This window comes from Erpetoichthys calabaricus, chromosome 12, assembly GCF_900747795.2.
Source record: "Erpetoichthys calabaricus chromosome 12, fErpCal1.3, whole genome shotgun sequence".
NCBI classification, from domain to species: domain Eukaryota; kingdom Metazoa; phylum Chordata; class Cladistia; order Polypteriformes; family Polypteridae; genus Erpetoichthys; species Erpetoichthys calabaricus.
The window spans coordinates 18353920-18377002 of NC_041405.2; the positions used below are offsets into that span (position 1 = coordinate 18353920).

The 23083-nt window shown below is 36.3% G+C and overlaps 1 protein-coding gene across 1 annotated transcript; it reads left to right on the forward strand.

Annotated features, from left to right (window-relative positions):
* Positions 1–1593: 1593 nt before the first annotated feature.
* Positions 1594–22829, forward strand: slc25a17 (solute carrier family 25 member 17). Its single transcript, XM_028816786.2, has 9 exons — positions 1594–1747; positions 5111–5171; positions 7988–8054; positions 8641–8792; positions 16732–16848; positions 18309–18457; positions 20224–20319; positions 21549–21631; positions 21999–22829. The coding sequence occupies exons 1-9, from the start codon at positions 1670–1672 to the stop codon at positions 22150–22152; spliced, it is 957 nt and encodes a 318-aa protein (XP_028672619.1). The 5' UTR covers positions 1594–1669; the 3' UTR covers positions 22153–22829.
* Positions 22830–23083: the final 254 nt, after the last annotated feature.

Below are 23083 nucleotides of genomic sequence, written 5' to 3' on the forward strand. Positions count from 1 at the left end.
AGCAGGGGTTCTTAACCTGAGGTCCGTGGACCCCTAGGAGGTCCATGGATGGATTTCAGGGGGTTTGTGAGGGTCGGATAAAATTTAACATTTATATTTTCTATACAGACAGGTACTTTGGCTCAGGTGACCTTAAAGTTGAAACATGGATTCGTAATCCTTTCCTAGCTGATATAGACTATATCAGTGATGAAGACCTTGCCAAAGATGACCTCATTGACCCGAGGACAAAGGGAATGTTACAAAATGAATTGAACTTGAAGAGTCTTGGAGAATTCCGGTGTGCATTGACACAAGCCTACCCTCGTCTGGTAAAGCAAGCTATGAGTGCTCTGATTCCCTTTGCTACTACATACCTTTGTGAATCAGGGTTTTCAGCACTTGTTTCTATCAAAATGAAAAGTCGACATAGATTGGCTGTCAAAGATGATATTCGCGTCACCTTGTCAAAGACCACAACACATTTTCATATTCTTATTTAAGGCTAACAAAAACAATCTTCTCATTGAAATAAAGTAGATAACGAGAGAGTAGATACAGTATAGTAGTAATGGTAGTAGAAAATGTAATAGTAGTAGATCTGTTTTAATTTGCACAAGAGGATTGTATTTCATAATTATAATGAGCGGCCATTACTTTTTGCATAAAAATGAGTATTTTTTTAGATTGTTTAAAGTTTAATAATACTTTGTGTATGTCATATATGAATGAGACAATCAAATTTCGATAAATAAAGTACATTATATTCATTGCATGCAGTTGTGTTTATGTGAATATTTCTGGGCTAGGGGGTCTATAGCTTTCATCAGATTCTTAAAGGGGTCCATGACACAAAAAAGGTTAAGAATCACTGGTTTAGAGGTTTACATAAGCTTAAAACACAAATTTGGTATCTAGTACCATGGAGGGGCCGCGCTAGATGGAAACTTCTTAAATCCAGTTTAATTTGAACGCCTGATTAATTGCCTCAAAATCCAAGGCATTAAGACCACCATCATTGTAACATTTTAGTAATGTATTTCTATTAATATATTCAGTGCTGCTCATTCCAAAACAACAAGGAATCGATGGAATAACATAGTTTTATCGACGTGAGTACTCTAGACGTGATGTGAACCTCCGCCTTTATCAGTGAAAGCCTCCCATAAATTGTAAGAACTCTCTGCTGCCAAAGATATATTTTTTTATTTGGTCTAATTTTCGATCAGTGCTTTTAGATATTCTCTGGGAGTTGGTTTTGCATGTGCCAAAGCCACGATACCTGACACATTGTTTCACACCGTTTCCGTTAACAGTGCTTTTACCTAAATGATCCACATACTGTACCTGTACATAATTTCACTTTTCCCTGCATTCACTGACACATCGGTAGTGGTGGGCGAGTCGCGAACGATTCGTTCATTTTGAACGACTCTATTCAGTGAATCATATGAACCGATTCGTGTATGGGAGGTATTTTCTGCAAAAAAAAAAAAAAAAGTAATTTAAAATTTAAATTATAAAATGAAAATGCAATCATAACTCGTGAGCGCGAATGAATCAGATTCTGAACTGAGAAACAGCGTGCCGTAAGGAGATAGGAAATGCAGAGTCCGCGTGACAGTCACTCAACTGCACGCATGCGCCACAACAGTCCCGCCCAACAGCATCACGTCAGGCGGAAGCAGAGATGGACGATCAGTCGGAATTTAGGATTTCAGATGTGCTCTCGTACGAGAGCCTGGTGCACGCTACAGCGGGTGCCCTGGTGAGTGTGCTAGTTGAACCCCAATTCCTTACAGTTTGGTATCATGCTAAGTTAGTTTCGTATGGAAAACTGTACGTGCAGCTGTGACAGCTTGTGTGCTTCAATAACACGGTCCGCCTTTACTGTCTAAATTACGCCTACAACCATTTTGCCAAAGCGGTTTATCCGCTTTGTAAATTATTTCCTGACTGTGTCATGCAATCATGCAGCTTCGCCTGCTGAACTTCAGTTTATTTATTCATTATATATACGTCCCTGAGGGAAAATAGTCTTCGGCATGACCTTTGGGGTTCAGAGAGCAGGATTTTGCCGTTTCACACTTGCTCTGTTAAAGTTCTTATATTCTTTGACAGTCTGCTCCTGACTGTCTTATCTCTCAAGATATTGCAGTGCTTCTGAATTGTCTGAATAAATAATGCACATAAGCACGTAACACAAGGCTATTGAATAAAAAAATGTAGTTGTTTCACTTCTCTTCTCACAGTGCCAGTTCTCGTGAGCGGAAATTCCACCTTAATGCATTGGCGATGTGGGGTTTGCAAGTTCTCTCCATGTTTGCATTGGTTTTGTTTATGTTCCCCTGCAGTTTTAACAGTATGAAGTTTTAGTTAATTGGTAACCAAAAACTGACCCAGTATGACTGAGTCTATTTGTGTATGCTGTATGACAGGCTAATGTCACCTTCAGGGTTGGTTCCTATACTCTTTTACCGTTGCACTGCATGCTTTGAATCCAAATAAAATAAAATATTTGGAACATCGATAGCTGAAATATTTTCCAGTATTTAAAGGGCATTTGTGTGTTTGATTTTGAATTGTCTCCTGGAGTTATTTGGAATATTTTTACACTTCTGGAGAGACGACAACTAATGGCTGTCACACATTTATATCAGAGATATGCATGTCACGATACCAGAATTTTGGTATTCACTATCAATAAAACTTCACAATACTTGATATCGTTCAATACCACTGCAAAAACAGAAATCCCATTTAACTGCTTTTTATTAACAGCACCTCCATTATTGAAGTGAATAATATTGTGCCTTTTTCAGTAATAGATTATAAAATATATAAATACTAATAATAAAAATACATTTTATTTATATAGCGCCTTTCCCATGCTCATGGCACTTACAGAATATAAGAAAGAATGGCAGGGTATACAGTATATATAATTGTACAAACCAGATAAATAAAGAAGATTACGACAGTGAATTCAGAGAAGAAAAAAAAAGACCACATAATTGATGATCTCGCACACACACACAGGTTACATTGGCATCTTGACATAGAGGTAAACTGAGAGAAGGGTAATAAAGTCAAGCAGAGCTAAAAGCCTTCCTGAACAGATGAGTTTTGAGTTGTTTTTTAAAAGAATTCATGGAGTCAGCTGACCTGATTAATTTCGGTAGGTCATTCCAGAGTCTGGGTGCTATACAGCTGAAGGCCTTGTCACCCATGGAGTGTAGATTAGTGAGGGGCACAACAAGATTGCCAGAATCAGAGGACCTTAGTGGGTGGGCAGGCACATAGTGATGGAGAAGGTCACTGGTGTAGTTTGGTGCGAGGTTATTTAAGGCTTTGTAAGTTATTAGTAGAATTTTATATTCGATTGTGTAAGATACAAAGAGCCAGTGAAGGCGGAGCAGGATGGATGTGATGTGCTCGCTGCTGCTGGTTCGAGTAAGGACTCTTGCAGCTGAGTTTTGAATAAGCTGGAGCTATGCTATAAGATTAGAAGGGGCACCTGCCAGTAGGGAATTACAATAATCGATGCGGGATGTGATACATTTACATATTTGGCAGACATCTATGTCCAGGTCAGGTTGGGGAGCATGCACTGGTACAGCGCGTTTCCACACCCATCACATGACGAAACAGCTTGGGATCCTGGTTGGCAACCCTCCAGGTAGATACGCAGTCCAATCCCACCCTCCGGAAATGAGCTATCTGCCACAGCCAGGAGTTACATGGGCATCCCCTTGGCCTGGTCCAGCCACTCGGGTCCCCAACAATGAGGATCTTACGAGCTGGATCATCCTCGGGGGAATCATGCCACATGGCTGTAGTGCTGTAACTGACGCTCCCACACAATGCAGGTAATGTGCCTCATTTGGGACTCCATGAGCAACTGCTTATTCGGCACAAAGTCAATCCAGTGGTACACAGGACCAAAGGAGTCCAGTCTTCATCCCAGGTTACTGGATAGCGTCCATGTCTCGCAACCATATAGCAAGACAGGAAGCACTAGACTTCGACCTTCGTACTTTTGCATAGATATCAGGAGCGTCACACACCCCTTTCCAGTGATCTCATGACCCCCAATGCTCTTCCAATCCGTCTACTGACTTCATAGGAAGAGTCACCAGAGACATGAATGTCACTGCCAAGTTAAGTAAATCTATGTCCAATATGACTTAAAACATTTGAGATATAACTGGTTACATTTCTTTTGTTTTTGAAGTACAGAGGGGTGTATTGACTTATTTGTGGTCACACAGTATCGGTAGCGAGATTTGAACCCCACAGCTTCAGTGTTTTAAGTCTAAAGCCTTAACCATTATACCACATTGCCTGCCAAAATCTATGCCACACTGCCACCATAATAACAGTGGCTTTAAAATACTGGTATACCAATCAAGAAGTTACCCAACTATCATTTAAATAAACTAGTATTGGTATTTATCAATATCATAATACAATGGAGGGCTTGAATTTTAATGGACATGGGGATCACCCCACCCCCCCCAAGTTTAACAACAATTGGGGGAAATTTTACAATCTTGAGGGGATTTTAGCTTAGGCTTTATAAAGGATGAAATCAACGTGGATTTCTCAATTTATCTTACCATGTGCACATTACAAATTGATTCTCTGACATAATCTCTCCAGTATTTGAAAAATACTGATTACTAAACATAAAAATTTGATCATTAATACATCTGCGCTGTTAAATTAGTGAATTCAACATAATTCAGGATATTTTAATATCAACAAACTCTTTCAATCTGATTTTGTAAGAATATGCTTTTAAAATCTGGTCTGTTAGCCTTATAATGTTCACTAATGTAAGATTTATATTTGCATTATTAATCCAATGAAGTGTTCAGTGTTGGCTGAGAAAAAGATTTAATCTCATGTTTTCATGCATAATAAGAGAAAACAGTTTATGATATAATGGAACGTAACGTGAGCCGTTCGGGTCAATGGCAAGCAAAGTGAAAAATGTTCTTATGTAACTCATGACACATAATTGTTATGTAGTTGAGTAATGTTTTTCTCCTGGATAATTTTATCATGTAAAATTTTTCATTGCAACATGATTGCCATTTATTTTTTTTCTGTTTATTTGTTTATGTAGGGCAGTGTTACATCTATGACAGTATTTTATCCACTGGACTCGGCAAGACTTCGATTGCAAGGTATACATAGGATCATTCTTTTCAACAAAGTTGTCTTTGTGTTCCTTGGATATAGTGAGAAGTCAAGCAAAATGACACCTTTTATTGGCTAAATAAAAAGATTACAGTATGCAGGCTTTCCAGGCAACTCAGGCTCCTTCTTCAGGCAAGATGTAATCATTGCTTGACTTCTCACAGTACATCCATAATGGCTAACACGGTACAACACTCCTGTTCTTGCATATAACAAGTTTACCTCTTATAACCTGCAGCCATTGAGTGGCTTTTCATAATGCATTTCACTGGAGAGGAAAGCTTGCACATGTTTTACTGATGTTGCATAACCTTGTGGAAACGTGTATTCTTACTACTTTGGAAATCAGGGTGTCTTGTATACAACTATTCAGTGTCTAAAGTATTCTGTAGCACCCAGGTATTAGATGGAAGTGAGTAGTGAAAGTTAACCAGAATTAGCTTTTGTGGCAGTGTGAAGAGGTAAGTTTAAAATGAATTGTAACAGGATGATTAAGTGCTGTGGTATCATTTTAAGTTTGTGCTTTAATTGATGCTGTAATGGACTGGTGTACCACCCATTGTTTACTGCTTTGTACCCATTTTTGCTCTGGCTTGCCATTCACCTGTACTGGATTAAGAAGGTTACAGAGGTGACTACATAGTTAAAGTATATTTGATTGTCTTCATGGATAGCAAATAATAGTTTACTTCCTGACTGTTAACAACATTCAACACATACTCTTAGATACATACAAGCTTCTTATGACCGTTTATCATTCGTCTCTTACTTGGTGTATAAAGTAATGTAAAATATTATACACTTAAGATAAAAACAAAACTACTCAACAAGTAATTTAAGTGTATCTTTATTGCAGCTGCAGTTTGTAAATGTTTACATTTGGGGAACAGTTCAACAGGTCTTTAATCTAAGCTGCTATCCACCTACCTACATTTTAAGAAGCCATCTTCCTCAGGGTTTTCCCTAAATTAGTCCATCTTTTTCAGAGCAGCATGGAATACTTGCCTTTCCATTATCACTGATTTTGACTGTTGCACAGTACCCTTAATGATAAGTCCTAGATGGACGTCAGCATTTTCTTACACCAATTCATGGTAGTCTAATCCCATGTAAATGGGGAAATAAGAGAATACCATGCTCTTAACCTTTGAGTGCCACTGCTAGTTGTTTTCCAATTATATAAGGTTTATTTTGTCATTATTGCCACATGTACAGAGCACAGTGTTCATTGCAGCAGACCAGTGCTGAAATCTTTTGTTGAGGACTCTGGTGACAAACAACATTGCATTAATGAGATATCTACAACATACTGTTGGAATTTCTATAGAAAGTTAAAAGTATTCACAGAAATTATTTTTTCCTCAAGCAACTCATAATAACTTAGAGTTGATTCCTCAGTTGGACACTTGTTGTCAAGATAGCCTCCAGCTCTTTGTAACCTGGTAATGCAATGAGTTACCTATGGTAAAAAATTGATTTTTTTGAACAGTGGTTCCCTATATGTTTGGACTGCAGCCACCTGTACAATAGTAATGCATTCTTCATACGTTTGTCTTTTTTTTCATAAGTTTTCTCCCTTACTTTGTAGGTGTTTAGACATCCTCATATTTTTTGCCACTTCAGATTCTAGGTATACTGTATTTGTTTTGTTTCTTGTATTTTACATATCTTAGTAACTTGTTATTTAAATATTAAGACATGGTTCCATTCACTTTATAGTTTTTGAATATGAGCTTGCTAACTACAGATACATTCATGTATACAGTATATATATATTTTTTGTTAAATTCAAAATATTCTTATACATTTATATTGCTTACTTTTATTCTAGTTATTTCATTTAGTCTTCTGCATTGCTATACATTGAGTCCTATTGTCTTTCAGTGGTTTGGACAAACTCAACAAGTTTAATCAAGAGTAGTTTTGGTGCATGAGAGTTTCTTACCTGGTTTGGTTTTTCGAACAGATGTAAAAGTTTGCACAAAACTAGAAGTTTTGCATTTGTCACAACTTTTGGTATATGGATGGTTATGTCTGATCTGTTAACAATAGCAAGAAAGAAAGAAAGCTTAACTGTTAAAAAGCAGAATGGGTATCTAATTTCAAATATTATACCAACATCACTAATATTTTTATATTAATGTAATTTCATATTGCTGTGGAACAGTATTCTATTTTTCTTAGGCATAGTAACAGCTGGTCATAGATTTATTACAAAATAAATGTATTACACAATATTTCTGCTATTCTGGATGTTTGTACTCATAAAATGTCTGAGATAATGTCTGTTAATGCTCTGAGGCCCAGTGGCCAGTTACTTATAAGTATATGAATTACCTTTTTCATCGTCTGAACATAGAATCTTGAATCTATCTATCTATCTATCTATCTATCTATCTATCTATCTATCTATCTATCTATCTATCTATCTATCTATCTATCTATCTATCTATCTATCTATCTATCTATTAACATTTTTCATATAAACAGGCTGTATCCTTCATAAAGTCAATAGCAGTTTTCTTTCAAACTGGGCAGTACTTTCCTGTTATTGTTTTATTTTCGGTCTGATAGCACATTCTTGCAGTTGGTACTCGTCATACAAAACATCTTAGAATAATCAAGCACATTTTATTTTAAAGCAATATGAGCATATTGTCATGTTTCTTTTATATAAGGTACAGTTACTCTGCCTCCAGTGCCAGAACAACAGTAAATGATTACTCTAATGTTTTAAAAATCTTATTTAATTTTAATTATATAGAAGTTCGTCTATTGTAATTTTACTTATACTTTTTCCTAGTTGATGAGAAGAGGAAAGCTAACTCAACTCCTGCTGTTTTGGCAGAAATAGTGCGGGAGGAAGGCCTGTAAGTGCACCAGTTCTTAACGTTGTGTCATATACAAATGACACTTTGAACCAAGCACTATTTTTTTACTTGACTAGTTAATACTTTTGATTATAGATGCATGCGTTCACCATACTTAATATTTTGTGTAGTTTACTTTAGTGTATGTCATAGTAACTTAATGCTTCTTGAAGTGTTTTTAAGATTTAATTTGGCAGTGAGTTGGTGGGTGGAGAAAGTTATGGTTGGGTGGGTCACAGAAGTGAAGCACTGGTATGTGACTATTCGTGTTCATAAAACTTTCATTTACTTCATTGTACACTTAAAAGACTAGGATATAATAGTGTAAAATTAGATGCATTCATTATGGCTGATAATGTCTTTTTAATACGACTTGTACAAAGTTTGAATGAATGAAATGCTTTTAGTAAAGATAAATTGGCTTTTACGAAGACTGAGGCTTACAAGATGTTAAGAATTTGTCATAGTTAGACATGGTGACGCCAAAGTGGAAGTTATTTGACTGAATGCAGTACAAATTATATTGAGGCTTAATCATTTTTGCCTTGCTTAGTATGTACCATTTGTCCAAATTTCTGCATTCCAGACTTGCACCATATCGGGGCTGGTTCCCTGTCATCTGCAGTTTGTGCTGCTCCAACTTTGTTTACTTCTACACCTTCAACAGCGTGAAGGCAAGCTGGGTGAAAGGTCGACACTCAACACCAAGCAAGGATCTACTCATGGGTATCTTTGCAGGTTAATATGTTAAATGATCTTTTATCTCTTGTAGTGACACATTTTTGTTGGTGATTTGTTTTGGCATTATACATGAAAGCCAATAGAACCAAGGGAAAAAGTGCACATTTTGAACACTTTGCTTTTACTGCAGATGAGGAAATATGTTATTAACATTTAACTAACAGTACTTTGAGAAATGTCCTTGCATTCATTTAAATGCATTGTTTAATTCAATTAGGCTGCGTTGTTTTACAGTGAAAATTAGTAGATCTAAGGGAGCACTTTTAAATATAATGGCAAACTCTGTACAAACCACCCACCAACTCAACTTGTTTATCACCATACATCCAAACATACCTTTTTATTTCCATTTTGACTGACAATGTGGATTATTTTCAAGAATTTTCCATAGTTTTCTTAAATTAAAGGACACTTCCAGTTGATGACATTTTGAAGTTAGAATTACTTGACTGCTTCTATTATTATTCTGCAAAATATTTCTCAGACCATTGGAGCGTGATTTTTACATGCATGTAAGACAACTAATTATGGTGAGGTGGAGGATTTTTTTTTTTCTGATATAAATATTATATAAATGTTATTGAACAAGGATATAACATTGGTGTCAGGTCAGGACTTCAGTCTACCCCACACACATATAGTCATAAGATCCCCTTGAATACTGTGTTTTTAAAGTTAATTGTATTTCTTTAGGTACAAAGCTTAGCAAGACAGTTCATATTCAAACCTGAACAATGTAACATCTTCACTGTATAAAGGTTCAATGGTATTGAGTGATTAAGCCAATATTTAAGTTAATTTTATGTAGTTTAAATTAATACTCAATCCAAAAATTATATATATTTTTATATGTTAATGTTTCCCAGATCACCTGTGATATGCATCTAACACGAAAGGTACAAATCTAACCACTTAGATTCTTTTCTTATTAAGGATAGGAAGAAATGTCAAAGGGCGGCACGGTGGCACAGTGGGTAGCGCTGCTGCCTCGCAGTTGGGAGACCTGGGGACCTGGGTTCGATTCCCGGGTCCTCCCTGCGTGGAGTTTGCATGTTCTCCCCGTGTCTGCGTGGGTTTCCTCCGGGCGCTCCGGTTTCCTCCCACAGTCCAAAGACATGCAGGTTAGGTGGATTGGCGATTCTAAATTGGCCCTAGTGTGTGCTTGGTGTGTGGGTGTGTTTGTGTGTGTCCTGCGGTGGGTTGGCACCCTGCCCGGGATTGGTTCCCTGCCTTGTGCCCTGTGTTGGCTGGGATTGGCTCCAGCAGACCCCCGTGACCCTGTTTGGATTCAGCGGGTTGGAAAATGGATGGATGGATGGAGAAATGTCAAAACCAGCTGTGTAACTGTAACCTTTAACCTCCTACCTGTCTCACTGCCCTTATTCAACCTTATTCAGGGGGATCTCTAATGGGCAAGCTGCTGGCTGACTGTGGCTGTCTTTAATTTTCATTCCATTATTTCAGCCCAGTTTACCAGTAGTAGAAGGTTACACAATGAGTTCTCTTTGCCCTTACGGGACGGTAGCTAGAAAAGAAGAGATCAATCAACACTCAGCGACACTATCAATCAATAATCAGAAACATGCGCTTTAATAATCTGGTTATTCAGAGAAACTCAATTTCAAAAATGCTGCTCATACCCTTGTTGTGGTTAGAGAAACAAGAATATTGGTCTTTGAGAATCTAGGTTAATACACAGATTTCTCTATTAGTAGCCAGGATGTGTGGCCATGTAAATCCTTAGCTGGGCTGAAGTTAAGAATTTTGTAGTCAGCACATGTGTTTGCCACAAGTAGAAAATGTTGGAGGCATCAACAAAAATAAATTTTGTGCCATCACATTATTGGGCCATATACATTATCTACTCAGGGATTTCTAAGAAACGAGATTTCTGCCTTAACCAGGTTATTCACCTTATCCCAGTTTTGTGTGCATGTAAATGAAATGATTTAGTTTAAGCTTAACTTAAAAATTATATTTATTTGCATAACAACCAATAGCAGCAAATATAAGTAGTACAAAGAATTATACAGCCTGGTTGGCTTAATGGAGTAATTATGCAGTCGTCATTCAGTCTCAGATGGCCCAGTTCTTTAATTATTGATCATGTAGCCTTAATCAAAAAATTAAAAGCAAGATTTCGTGCTAGAGGACGAGCTCATTGGAAAATATACAGCAGCTAAGCAGATAGCAGCTCCATTTTGTGGTCTGTGGTTTCACTGAAAGTATCAGAAAGGCAGCAACTAAAATCTAAATTTTTGCAACAAAGCACCAACAAACTAAACTAAAACCTAAACTGTTAACTGAACTGACAACCTTTTAAAAAAAAAAAGTTTTAACAAAAAACAGCTACTGTCTGTCACCCCTTCTCAGACAAACTAAGCAAACATGCCTGGCCTACTATCTGTTAGCAAAGCAACTATCACTTTTACAGGTTTTCACAAGTTTAAGGTCAATTCCCATAGGATTGAAAAGCTACTCTAAACCGAAAACAGACTTCTGATACAGAACATTCTAAAGCCCTACGTAGCCTTTCTGCTTTCCCAGAATATGCTTCACTCCTGTCCAACTAAACAAGTTTTTCAGACCTTGGCTGTTTACTTGAAATCTGTCAGTAAATAAGATTAAAACATCCTCCATACAGTTACTTAGCCTGTGTGTTTCATAGTCATGACTGTGAAAAAGAATTTATTTTATTGTTTTTATAGAGAACAGAGTTTATGATATAATAAATGAGAGAGAGTCAAATATGCAATTCAGCAGCACAATCCCATGTAAAATGCACGTGGATTATGCAACATAAGTAACATGACATTTTTTCCCCATGGATGCTTTTCATATTGTTTGCAATTGTGCAGCATTGGTTACCATTGGTTTTTATTATTATTTTTTTCCCTCTGTTATCGATCAGATAGATTAAAATGTTTAGATTAAAAAGTTTTCTTAGTTATCAGTACAAAGCACAAAGTTTAAGTAACATATTAAAAAAATGTAATTTTTTGGTAGATTTTTCCTTTAAATTGGTATATACCTGTTAATGAGCTGACACAATATTTGGTTGTTCAAAATGATAAGATACTGAAGTACAGTATTTGTATAATTTAACACATAATCACTCATTTTAGAAGTAGCCTAGAATTTCTTGCTTTCTTTGTAGATATAGTATAAACATGTACACTGCTCCATACAACAGAAAAGTTGTGGTATTACAAGACATAAGTATAAAAACAAATGTTTTTATTCTTACCAAGCTGCAGAATAACCTATAATGACAAGGTGAATCTTACTACCAAATCCTAATAATGTGATCTACATTTTTACAACAAAGTGATGAAGAATTAATACATAGAGATAATGGCTAGTTGCTCATTATGCAGTATTTAATATGTGTTATTTTATTGCATAGATACAGTGCATCCGGAAAGTATTCACAGCGCATCACTTTTTCCACATTTTGTTATGTTACAGCCGTATTCCAAAATGGATTAAATTCATTTTTTTCCTTAGAATTCTACACACAACACCCCATAATGACAACGTGAAAAAAGTTTACTTAAGGTTTTTGCAGATTAATTAAAAATAAAAAAATTGAGAAAGCACATGTACAGAAGTATTCACAGCCTTTGCCATGAAGCTCCAAATTGAGCTCAGGTGCATCCTGTTTCCCCTGATCATCCTTGAGATGTTTCTGCAGCTTCATTGGAGTCCACCTTTGGTAAATTCAGTTGACTGGACATGATTTGGAAAGGCACACACCTGTCTATATAAGGTCCCACAGATGACAGTTCATGTCAGAGCACAAACCAAGCATGAAGTCAAAGGAATTGTCTGTAGACCTCCGAGACAGGATTGTCTCGAGGCACAAATCTGGGGAAGGTTACAGAAAAATTTCTGCTGCTTTGAAGGTCCCAATGAGCACAGTGGCCTCCATCATCCGTAAGTGGAAGAAGTTCAAAACCACCAGGACTCTTCCTAGAGCTGGCCGGTCATCTAAACTGAGCGATCAGGGGAGAAGGGCCTTAGTCAGGGAGGTGAACAAGAACCCGATGGTCACTCTGTCAGAGCTCCAGAGGTCCTCTGTGGAGAGAGGAGAACCTTCCAGAAGGACAACCATCTCTGCAGCAATCCACCAATCAGGCCCTAATGGTAGAGTGGCCAGACGGAAGCCACTCCTTAGTAAAAGGCACATGGCAGCCTGCCTGGAGTTTGCCAAAAGGCACCTGAAGGACTCTCAGACCATGAGAAAGAAAATTCTCTGGTCTGATGAGACAAAGATTGAACTCTTTGGTGTGAATGCCAGGCGTCACGTTTGGAGGAAACCAGGCACCATCCCTACAGTGAGGCATAGTGGTGGCAGCATCATGCTGTGGGGATGTTTTTCAGCGGCAGGAACTGGGAGACTAGTCAGGATAAAGGGAAAGATGACTGCAGCAATGTACAGAGACATCCTGGATGAAAACCTGCTCCAGAGTGCTCTTGACCTCAGACTAGGGTGACGGTTCATCTTTCAGCAGGGCAACAACCCTAAGCACACAGCCAGGATATCAAAGGAGTGGCTTTAGGACAACTCTGTGAATGTCCTTGAGTGGCCCAGCCAGAGGTCAGACTTGAATCCGATTGAACATCTCTGGAGAGATCTTAAAATGGCTGTGCACTGATGCTTCCCATCCAACCTGATGGAGCTTGAGAGGTGCTGCAAAGAGGAATGGGTGAAACTGGCCAAGGATAGGTGTGCCAAGCTTGTGGCATCATATTCAAAAAGACTTGAGGCTGTAATTGCTGCCAAAGGGGCATCAACAAAGTATTGAGCAAAGGCTGTGAATACTTATGTACATGGGATTTCTCAGTTTTTTTTATTTTTAATAAATTTGCAAAAACCTCAAGTAAACTTTTTTCACGTTGCTATTATGGGGTGTTGTGTGTAGAATTCTGAGGAAAAAAAATGAATTTAATCCATTTTGGAATAAGGCTGTAACATAACAAAATGTGGAAAAAGTGATGCGCTGTGAATACTTTCCGGATGCACTGTATGTATATGGTGCGACAAAAGCACGGTTGTCTTTTTAATTAACTAGGGGGCTCCTCCCCCTGCTCGCTTCGCTCGCCAATCCCCGGGTTTGGTCCTGTGGAAATACAATTTAAAGTTTGTTTTTTTTTCATGGGAATTGTTACATATGCATTATGTTCACTTTTCATTTTAAAACTTCAGTAAAAACAATATTTGGAATGAACTTTTCTTCAAGATCGCATTGAATTTTTATTCCTTGTTTGGTCTTACAGTGTGATAATGCAACGTATAACTGGCCATGAGTGAATATCGTTTCTTTGTCTCTTATAAATAAACCGACTTTTTCAAATGTTTGTCCTTGTGATTTGTTAATTGTCATTGCAAAAGCTATTCTCACGGGAAACTGTAAATGTTTTTATACGAAGGACATACGGAGATCTCCTTTTTGCCTGAACACCGCTTTGAGTTCATTCCCATAAAAATGAGAGCTTCTGATAAAACAATCTACTTACGGAAGTGGGAATATCCAGAGCTGATGTAGCCGGAGGCATTGTTCTTAAGAAGTTGCGGATTTCTGGCCATTGTGGATTGCACGTCATTGTAAGAAATAAATCTGGCCAACTGATAGTTCTGGATATTGCCATTGCATCATGATATAACTGTTGCAATGCTCTTGGACTACCTTGATATGATGATAATAATATTACTGCTTTACCTATTTTGAATTTGTCTGAACTACTGATATTTTAATTTTGAACGTGATCAATGAGACCTTGCATGTTCTGTTCTAAGTTTAGCTTGATTCGATTTAATAAAGAAGAGATGAATAGCTGCAACTTTTACATACGCATTAATAATGTAATATTGCGATAGATGTTGAGATGATAGAAGTGGATTAAATACATGGGAACGTATTGCTACTTTTGACCCGAAATATTGTGTGGGTGTTATTCATTTTTCTGAATGCATTTGTTTCATATTGTACGACGATCCTGTTTCGCCATCTGGGAAAAGCAAAGGAAAGAGTAAAGGGTTGGCGTATGGCAATATATTTGCTTTGCCTTTGGATATACACGAATATCTACTCTTGTCTTTAATATCTCCGACAATTCGTCACATGTGGGTTTATTATAAATGCGACTGTGATCTTTTGGATTCATATAGAAATCCAAGAAAATTTCTTTGTCCGTGTTTTGCTGATAAATTTCGTGTAAAGTGCAATACTTTTGGACGTATGGATGTGTATCCATTATTGTGTGTATAATTTCTATTACGTCGGATTGTAGAAACTCTTTCGATTGTATGTTGCGTCGCTTCTTCGTGATCTTAAAAATACACCTGACCAAATTGTGTTTTTTTCGAAATTAAACTTGTCCTGGCTGTAATTGTTGTGGGAACACAGATTCTCATAGTGTATGGTCCATTATTGTGTAAATCAACATTTTATGCATTGAATGCTAACACGAAAAGATTATTGTAGACACGTATATTTTGCCTGTAGTGTTTGTGGATTTCACTTTAATCAAACAACAAATCTTTGAATTCTTGCAGAAACGTCTCTTCATTGGGAAGCAGCAGTACTTTTCCCTGATGTCAACACAAATTAGATGATCTACAAGTCTCCGAATTAAACTTTAAAGCCTTACAATATCTACATACTTTCGACATATCACCTATGTCCATATATTCAATCTTTTTTTGCTGTTCCTTTATTTCACCGAGTAATAATTTCCGTTTGTTTGCGTGAATGCGATTTGTACTCTTTTTTTTTTTTTTTTGACACTTTCGAATTTTAGTACTGTCATATTTTTGAACTTGCTCTACGTGTGTATCGCGCCAAGGTTTTTTTTTTGAGCCTTTCGAACTCCACTGCTTTCATAATCTGTAACCTGTTCTGCATGTGTATCACGGCAACGTTTTTGAACGTCTTTATGAAGTTCTATTGTCTTTTACTCTTTGTCTTTTATTTCTGACCCCGTTTGGACCTGCAAGGTTTTCAGTTCCACTTGTTCCGGGCTGATTATTACTTTCCTTGCCTAGGTCACCGTCTCACGGGAACATGCTTCCAATGAATGTCAGTATGACGTGACTTGACCATGTTGTGGGAAGTGAAAGTGTATCTGCCTCTCTGAAATATCTCTCTGTCTCTCTTCAGAAGATCACGTCTCGTTGCAAGATTTTCTTTTATAATTGTGAGATTATCGCATTACAGATAACATTTTGTTCATATGAAAAAGTATTGCATAGAATGATGGCAAATTTTTCAATGCAGTGGTATACATTGAATTTGCTGCCTTTTACACTGTACTGTTAGTAGTACAAATTTGGTTTAAGCCTTTAGTTTACATCATAGTCTGTTTTTTCCACTAAGCACTTTAAAATGTTGGCTTGTTTTGCCCCTTTTTATGGTGGTTATTTCAGCTCTAGTAATAACTGATATTGGTGTTTAAAAGATAAAAATGTTTAACAGTGTTAGAGACCACAAATAATAGTGAAATCTTAACCACTGTCTGTTAATAATGACTTTCAGTGTTTTAAATACATGACGTTTGTCTTGACAATATTAAGTAGTTATATACATAGGCTGACAAATGACACAATTTAAGTGTTAATTTGCAGGCTCAGTTTCACTGTTTCCGCATAGTCTCAGCATTGCATAACTTCTGTGTTTCATTTTTCAGACAAGGTTAAACGTAACCTTATACAGTTCTGTCTTTATGTAACTGTAATTTTTTTTTTCATATGCAGACTTAGCTCTAAGACACTGTCCAACTTATCATTCTAAAACAAATCAAAGAAATCCAGAAACCTAAGAGTGTTAAAAAGAAGATAGTTATACCTATTAGTGCTGTCATCTTTTTGTTTTATTATTGCAAAATTTTTTATTTTTAATAATTTATAACTTCATATGTATTTTTCTTTTCACAGGGGTTGTTAATGTGCTTATTACCACACCACTGTGGGTAGTTAATACCCGGCTCAAATTACAAGGAGCAAAATTTAGAAACCGTGACATCAAATCAACTCATTACAAAGGCATTTTGGGTAAGGTGGGTTTCATATGGGTAAGGGCAGGATTGGATGACTGTTTCTTTTCTCGGCAAACTGTTATTATTGTTTAGAGCAAAAGTCATTTAGTCAGTATATAAATATGTTTTTTATGCATTTAAATAACAGGGAAAGATATAGCAAATTAAATGGTTTAAGTGCTTTGAAAAGTTAACCACATAACATCCACTTTATGATTTATTTGGTGATAATTTACTAATTCAGAAGATATTTATCCAACTTGTTCATTTTCTGCATCTGTGGGATCACAAGAACCTGGAGCCTTTCAAAGCAACACTGTGGACAAAAAAGAATCAACATTGGACAAGATTATACGTCACACTTTTACACGCACTTAGTTTTATCAGGCCATTTTAGAGTTGTTAATTGATGTAGCATACATATCTTGGGGATGTGGCAGAAAATTGGAGTAACTGGAGGAAAGTGACAGATGTAAACATAACCGCTTCTCACAAAAAGTGATTTAATCTAATGTTATTATAATGTTTCAAACTACTGTACTGTATATGCTCTACTGTGAGACAGCAAAAAATATAATCCGATAAATCTGAAGTATGCCTTGTTTTATTGGTACCCCGCAGTGCTTTACTGAAGACATTTTTTCCAGCGCACTGTTTCATCATTTAGTTGACCTTATACTGAACATTGTTGCTAGAAAGTTTGTGAACCCTTATCATTTTCTTTATTTCTGCTTAAATATGACCTAAAACATAATCAGATTTTTATGCAAGTCCTAAAACTAGAAAAAGAGAATTCAATTAAACAACTGACTCAAAAATATTATACTTCTTTTATTTATTGAGGAAAATGGTCCAATGTACATATAGCATGCATTTCTGTATGTGTTTCCTGCCATTTTAACATAGTAACTTAGCCTAGGGTTAAAGGGAGCCAGAACCTATCCCTACCACAGTGTGCGCAAGAGAGTAGCAACATTAGTCCATTATATGCCTACTACTTAAGTAGATAGATAGATAGATAGATAGATAGATAGATAGATAGATAGATAGATAGATAGATAGATAGATAGATAGATAGATAGATAGATAGATAGATAGATAGATAGATAAACAACTAAAGTGAGTGTAGGGTCACAAAATCATCAGAAAAGAAATACCAATTTTTCTCTGATGTTTTTACTTTTTGTGTCTTCACAAAATTTGATCTCTTTGTTTGTTACAGTCCACTGTTTGTTCATTTTTATATATTAATTTTCATATTGTGGATTTCACTTTTATCAAACAACAAATCTTTGAATTCTTGCAGACGACCCTTGTTTGCTGTTGATCAAGCCCAAATGTTATGGTGCAGCAGTATAATGCAGTATAATTTATGCGTGCATGTATGCACCAGCAAGGTTGCTTAAGTACCACAATTGTTATTGCCACTCACCCTTCTGTGAAAGAAATGTTTTTCCGTGTCTTTTGTTATTTCAGATGCCTTTAAGCAAATTCTGTACAATGAGGGGATTTCTGCACTGTGGAATGGCACATTCCCCTCCCTATTGCTTGTGCTTAACCCTTCCATTCAGTTTATGTTTTATGAAGGCTTAAAACGACAACTACGCCGTGGACCTGATGGAGAGGTGAGGAAAAATGAAAAAATAAACAGAAAAACTAGTATGTGTCTTGATATATTGTTATGTGAAAGTGCTCCAATTAAATATAAATAAAACTGATATGAACTGAAGAATGTGATTGTATTGAATCTGATTTAAAGAGAAATACTGGCCTCTGCTGTTTGTTTCTCATACATTCCAGAAGATTAACAATCCAGTTTTAGTTTCTAAGTGACTAATGGATTTGTCAGGGGTTGGGGGGTAGGGTTTGTGGCAGATAACATAGTTAGGTATATTTTTGTGTCTCATATGGAAATGTCTAATATGTGAAAAGCAGAAACACAGTTTTAGTTGATGAAATAAGCATGTGTCTGTATATCTTACTATACTCTGGTATTTTTTTCAAGTTGAAGGGAGGCAGAGAACATAGTTAGGAATATTTTTCTGCATCATATGGAACATTCATGAGATGTTGCTAGTATTTTATATAGTACATTTATTGGAATTTGAATTATTTAATATTTGCCTGATTACTTTTGTTTTTCTTTCTCGGAAACTGAGAAATTTGATAATAAATACACATATAGATAAATACATATATTCATTTTTAAACTTGCTTAACTCATTTTAGTGTCACTGAATGTAAAGTAGAAGATGGTCCATCACACAATCTTCACATGTGCCCACTCACACTTGTTCAGTTTAGAATATTATATTAATCTAACTTTCACATCTTTTGAAATATATGATGGAGAGTCAAGCTAAAGTTAGAAAATTGAACAAATCTTAACAAAACTGATCATGTAATTTCTCAATGTAGTCTCCACCCTTCTCAGTGCACTTGCGCCATCTGCCTGGAAGTGCCTGGATTCCAGCAGAATAAAAAGGTTTTGTCTTGTTCTCACAACAACTCGTACACCACTTTCTTCATGTCGTCATCTGTCTTGAGTCGACAACCACCCAGAAGTTTTTTTAGTGGTCCAAAACGGTGGAAATCACATGGTGCCAAATCTGGCAAATAAGGAGGACGTGACAATACCTCAAACTTCATTTTCTCCAGACAAGCCTTGGTGTTCTTGGCAGTGTGTGGGTGGACATTGTCTTGCAGCAAAAGGAGTCCCTGAGACAGCAGTCCTCTCCGCTTGGATCAAATAGCAAGCTTCACATTGGTCTTCAGCAAGTCACAGTAACGTGCACTAGTGACTGTATTACCCCTCGGCTTGTAGTGTCCTACAATAATAACTTGGGTGCACGAGTGGTGGCGAGGACAAGACAAAACCTTTTATTCTGCTGGAATTCGGGCAGTTCCAGGCAGGTGGCACAAGTGCATTGAGAAGGGTGGATACTACATTGAGAAATGACATGATCGGTTTTGTGAAGGTTCGTTCAATTTTCTGATAAATCCCATTTTCTAACTTTAGCTTGACTCCCCCTCATGTATAAGATGCTCGGGAAAATGTACAAACTCGACACAAAAAATGACCAGCCATGGTACTTCAACTCAGAATGCTGGATCTATGATGCAGCAGCACTAACTTTTATGCCACTGTCCTCACCCATTTTGGAAAAATCATTGTATTAGTGCAATATTAAGAGTGAATCTGATATCTTCAATTTTACCCTTGATTAAGGATATTTTTGTAAAAAATCAATGAGGCTACATGTATATATTACCAGTTACATGAATTTACATGCTTGTCGTTAATAATAAAGAACTAATTTAAGATTCAGTGCTATGCAGTTGCTAGATTTGTGATTCCATTGCAGTGACATGTATTTGTTCTTCGTACTAGTTTTCCTCATTAGACGTTTTTCTAATTGGAGCTGCAGCCAAAGCCATTGCTACTGTAGTGACGTACCCTTTACAGACGGTGCAGTCCATTCTTAGGGTAAGTATGGCTTCATGAACCGATTCTTTCAGCAGCATACTGTTTCTGAATGTGAGGTTTCCATTGCTAATTTGGTAACTATTCTGTTGCCAGCTATGGGGTTAGATCTACAGTGTACTGTACTTGAGTGCATTTGCCTTATCATAGACAGATAATATTGTATGTATTGGAGGCTTGTGGACAAATACACTGATAAAAAGCAATTTTGGATAATGACTTTTAACATTGATGCTGAATTTCACTAAACTTATTAATTATAAGAATTATTAAATTGTGACACTGGAAAATTAAACCCTATTGATTACTAGTAAGCAGGTACATTACACACATTTCTGTACACAGGTAAGTTCTTTTTTGTAATTCTTTGGCCTCATTTCATTTTAAATGCATGTTTTCATTTAGATATAGTTTATAATTAATTATTTGAAAAGAACATTTTTGGGCCATCTGGAAGAAACCAGAATATCACTTGAGCAATTTGTACTAGTAAATGAGTTTGTAGTTATTTGATTTGTGACACATATTTCTTTGACCACGGGGCTGTTTGGGAGAAAACATATCTAGAGAGAGAGGTTAAAGCAGGGCCTGAATCATTGAAGGTTGTTTAATTTCAGGGTATGTTTATTATTCAGTAAATAGAATGATGGATGGCATAATGTGTGACAATCATGTGCTATTTGATTTATGGTAACTTGTACATACTCAGATAAAATATATCAACATTATATTAACCTTGCCTTAACCTATTCTGACAGAACTTTTGGCGAACGACAAATCGTTTTTTTTTTTTTAACATTATGACATTTTGTGTGGCATGCCTGATGGACAGTTTGTCACACCATCCAAATAACTGGCAACGTCTTTATGGATATTATAAAATCAACGTTTGTGAATTTCAGTTTTGTTTTACAGTGAGGGATTTATGTATCTGTGCCTTAACAGTTTCATATTTGGGGAAAAAAGCTGTCAAACTGAAGCTTATGTTTTAAGAAACATGAAGGAAGTTAATGGAATGTATAAACAGCATTTCATCTTTTGAATGTGGCTCCTGCAAATCAGCCAAAAAATAGAAGCTTTTAAGTCTTGGTTAGGTACTTTGTTGCTTTTATAAAAGCTTCAATAAATGTATTTATGTAGTTCCTGTTCCCTTTTTATTCTGTAAAGCCTGATTCCATCAATGTACATTTGCACTTTTACATAATTATGTGTTGTTCTTATTTTCTCAATAGTTTGGACGGCACAGGGAACAGAGAGAAAGCAAAATTATTGGAAGTGTGAAAAGTATTCTCTTCCTATGGAAGCAGAGGTTCAGGTAAGACAAGTAAAGCTAGAGTCAGATTGATTTGAAACTAAATGAGATCTTTAAACAGTGAGGGAGAATAGACCTGTTTAAAGAAGAACTGTATTTTGCAATGGATGCTGTTGAACCAGTATTGTAGAGATTTTGCTGTCCAGTGGCTCTTTCGGATTGCATACATAGTACTTTGCAGTTAGACTTCTCATGTTATTTCTTCACGTGTGTATTGTGTGTGTATTTGTAACTTATTTTAGAAAATGAGTACTTCTCACCACTTAAAGATGTGTATTACTGTTAATTCATTTTGTTTTTTCATATTATGTATACTTAAGTACAGTTCTTTGTGTGCTGCAGAATGCTGAATTTGTATCTCTGTTTTTAGGAGTGAGGGCATTCTGGGATTGTTTAAGGGCCTGGAAGCCAAATTGCTACAGACAGTACTGTCAGCTGCACTTATGTTCCTCCTCTATGAGAAGATAGCTGCTACAACTTTCAGAGTAATGGGGATTAAACCTAGACAGCACAGTCACAAGTGACTACAAGAAAGGAAGGAGACAGAAAACAAATGGAAAGAAACGTATGTCAGAACACTGACTATCTAAAGTGATTCTTGTGTGCACTTGGTAGGAAAAAAAAAAGTTCTAGAGTTATGTTACTTACTTCATAGTGCGCACATTAAAAGCCAGTTCTTCAAGTCAGCAAAGAATAACAATGAGTTCAGAAAAAAAATCCCTTGAAATTAATAGAAAACTGATACTTATATGCAACAATTAAAACAATTATATGTTGAAGCATTTTGTCAAAGCTTCTCAAGCTTATATACAATGAGTATGAGTTAATACATAGGTACAAAGTTCTATAGTTCAAAATAGGATGGGGAATTGAGAAGCAGGTAAATGAAGTATGAAACACGTGTTAGTAGCATTTGCTGGGGAACCCTGAACTCCTTAGTCAGTCAGTCAGTGATTCGGCTCCTGGTCATAGAAAGGAAACTTTACGTAAAGAACCAATCACTTACTTTTGTTTAAAAGAATAATAAAAAGCATTAATTCATTACTGTTGGTGAGTATGTTTTTATTTGTTTGCTTACTTAACTGTGACTTAAGGATTTACATTAAGGAATTCAGTAAGACTCATCCAGTAAATGTTTTTTATTATGTATTTATTTGTTTGTTTGTTCTAATTTATCTTTAAAACACTTGATGCCAGTTTGATTTTTTTTTTAAATGTACAGTTCCATGCAAAAGTGTGTATTTTAAGTGTGTATATTTTTAACTTATTTTAGAAAATTAGTATTTCTCACCACTTAAAGATGTGTATTAATGTTAATTAATTTTCTTTTTGCTTATTATGTACATCCCTGTCCAAATTACATATTTTTTTGACATCTATCCATCCGTTTTCTTAAATCTGCTTACCCAGGGCAGAGTCGTGGAGAAGCTGGAGGCCGTCCCAGCATTCATTGGG

Coding starts and splice junctions, on each gene's coding strand:
- slc25a17 (XM_028816786.2), top strand. CDS start 1,670: ATGGACGATCAGTCGGAATTTAGGATTTCAGATGTGCTCTCGTACGAG. Junction 16,849..18,308: donor TCATTACAAAGGCATTTTGG/GTAAGGTGGGTT, acceptor TTGTTATTTCAG/ATGCCTTTAAGCAAATTCTG. Junction 20,320..21,548: donor CGGTGCAGTCCATTCTTAGG/GTAAGTATGGCT, acceptor TTTTCTCAATAG/TTTGGACGGCACAGGGAACA.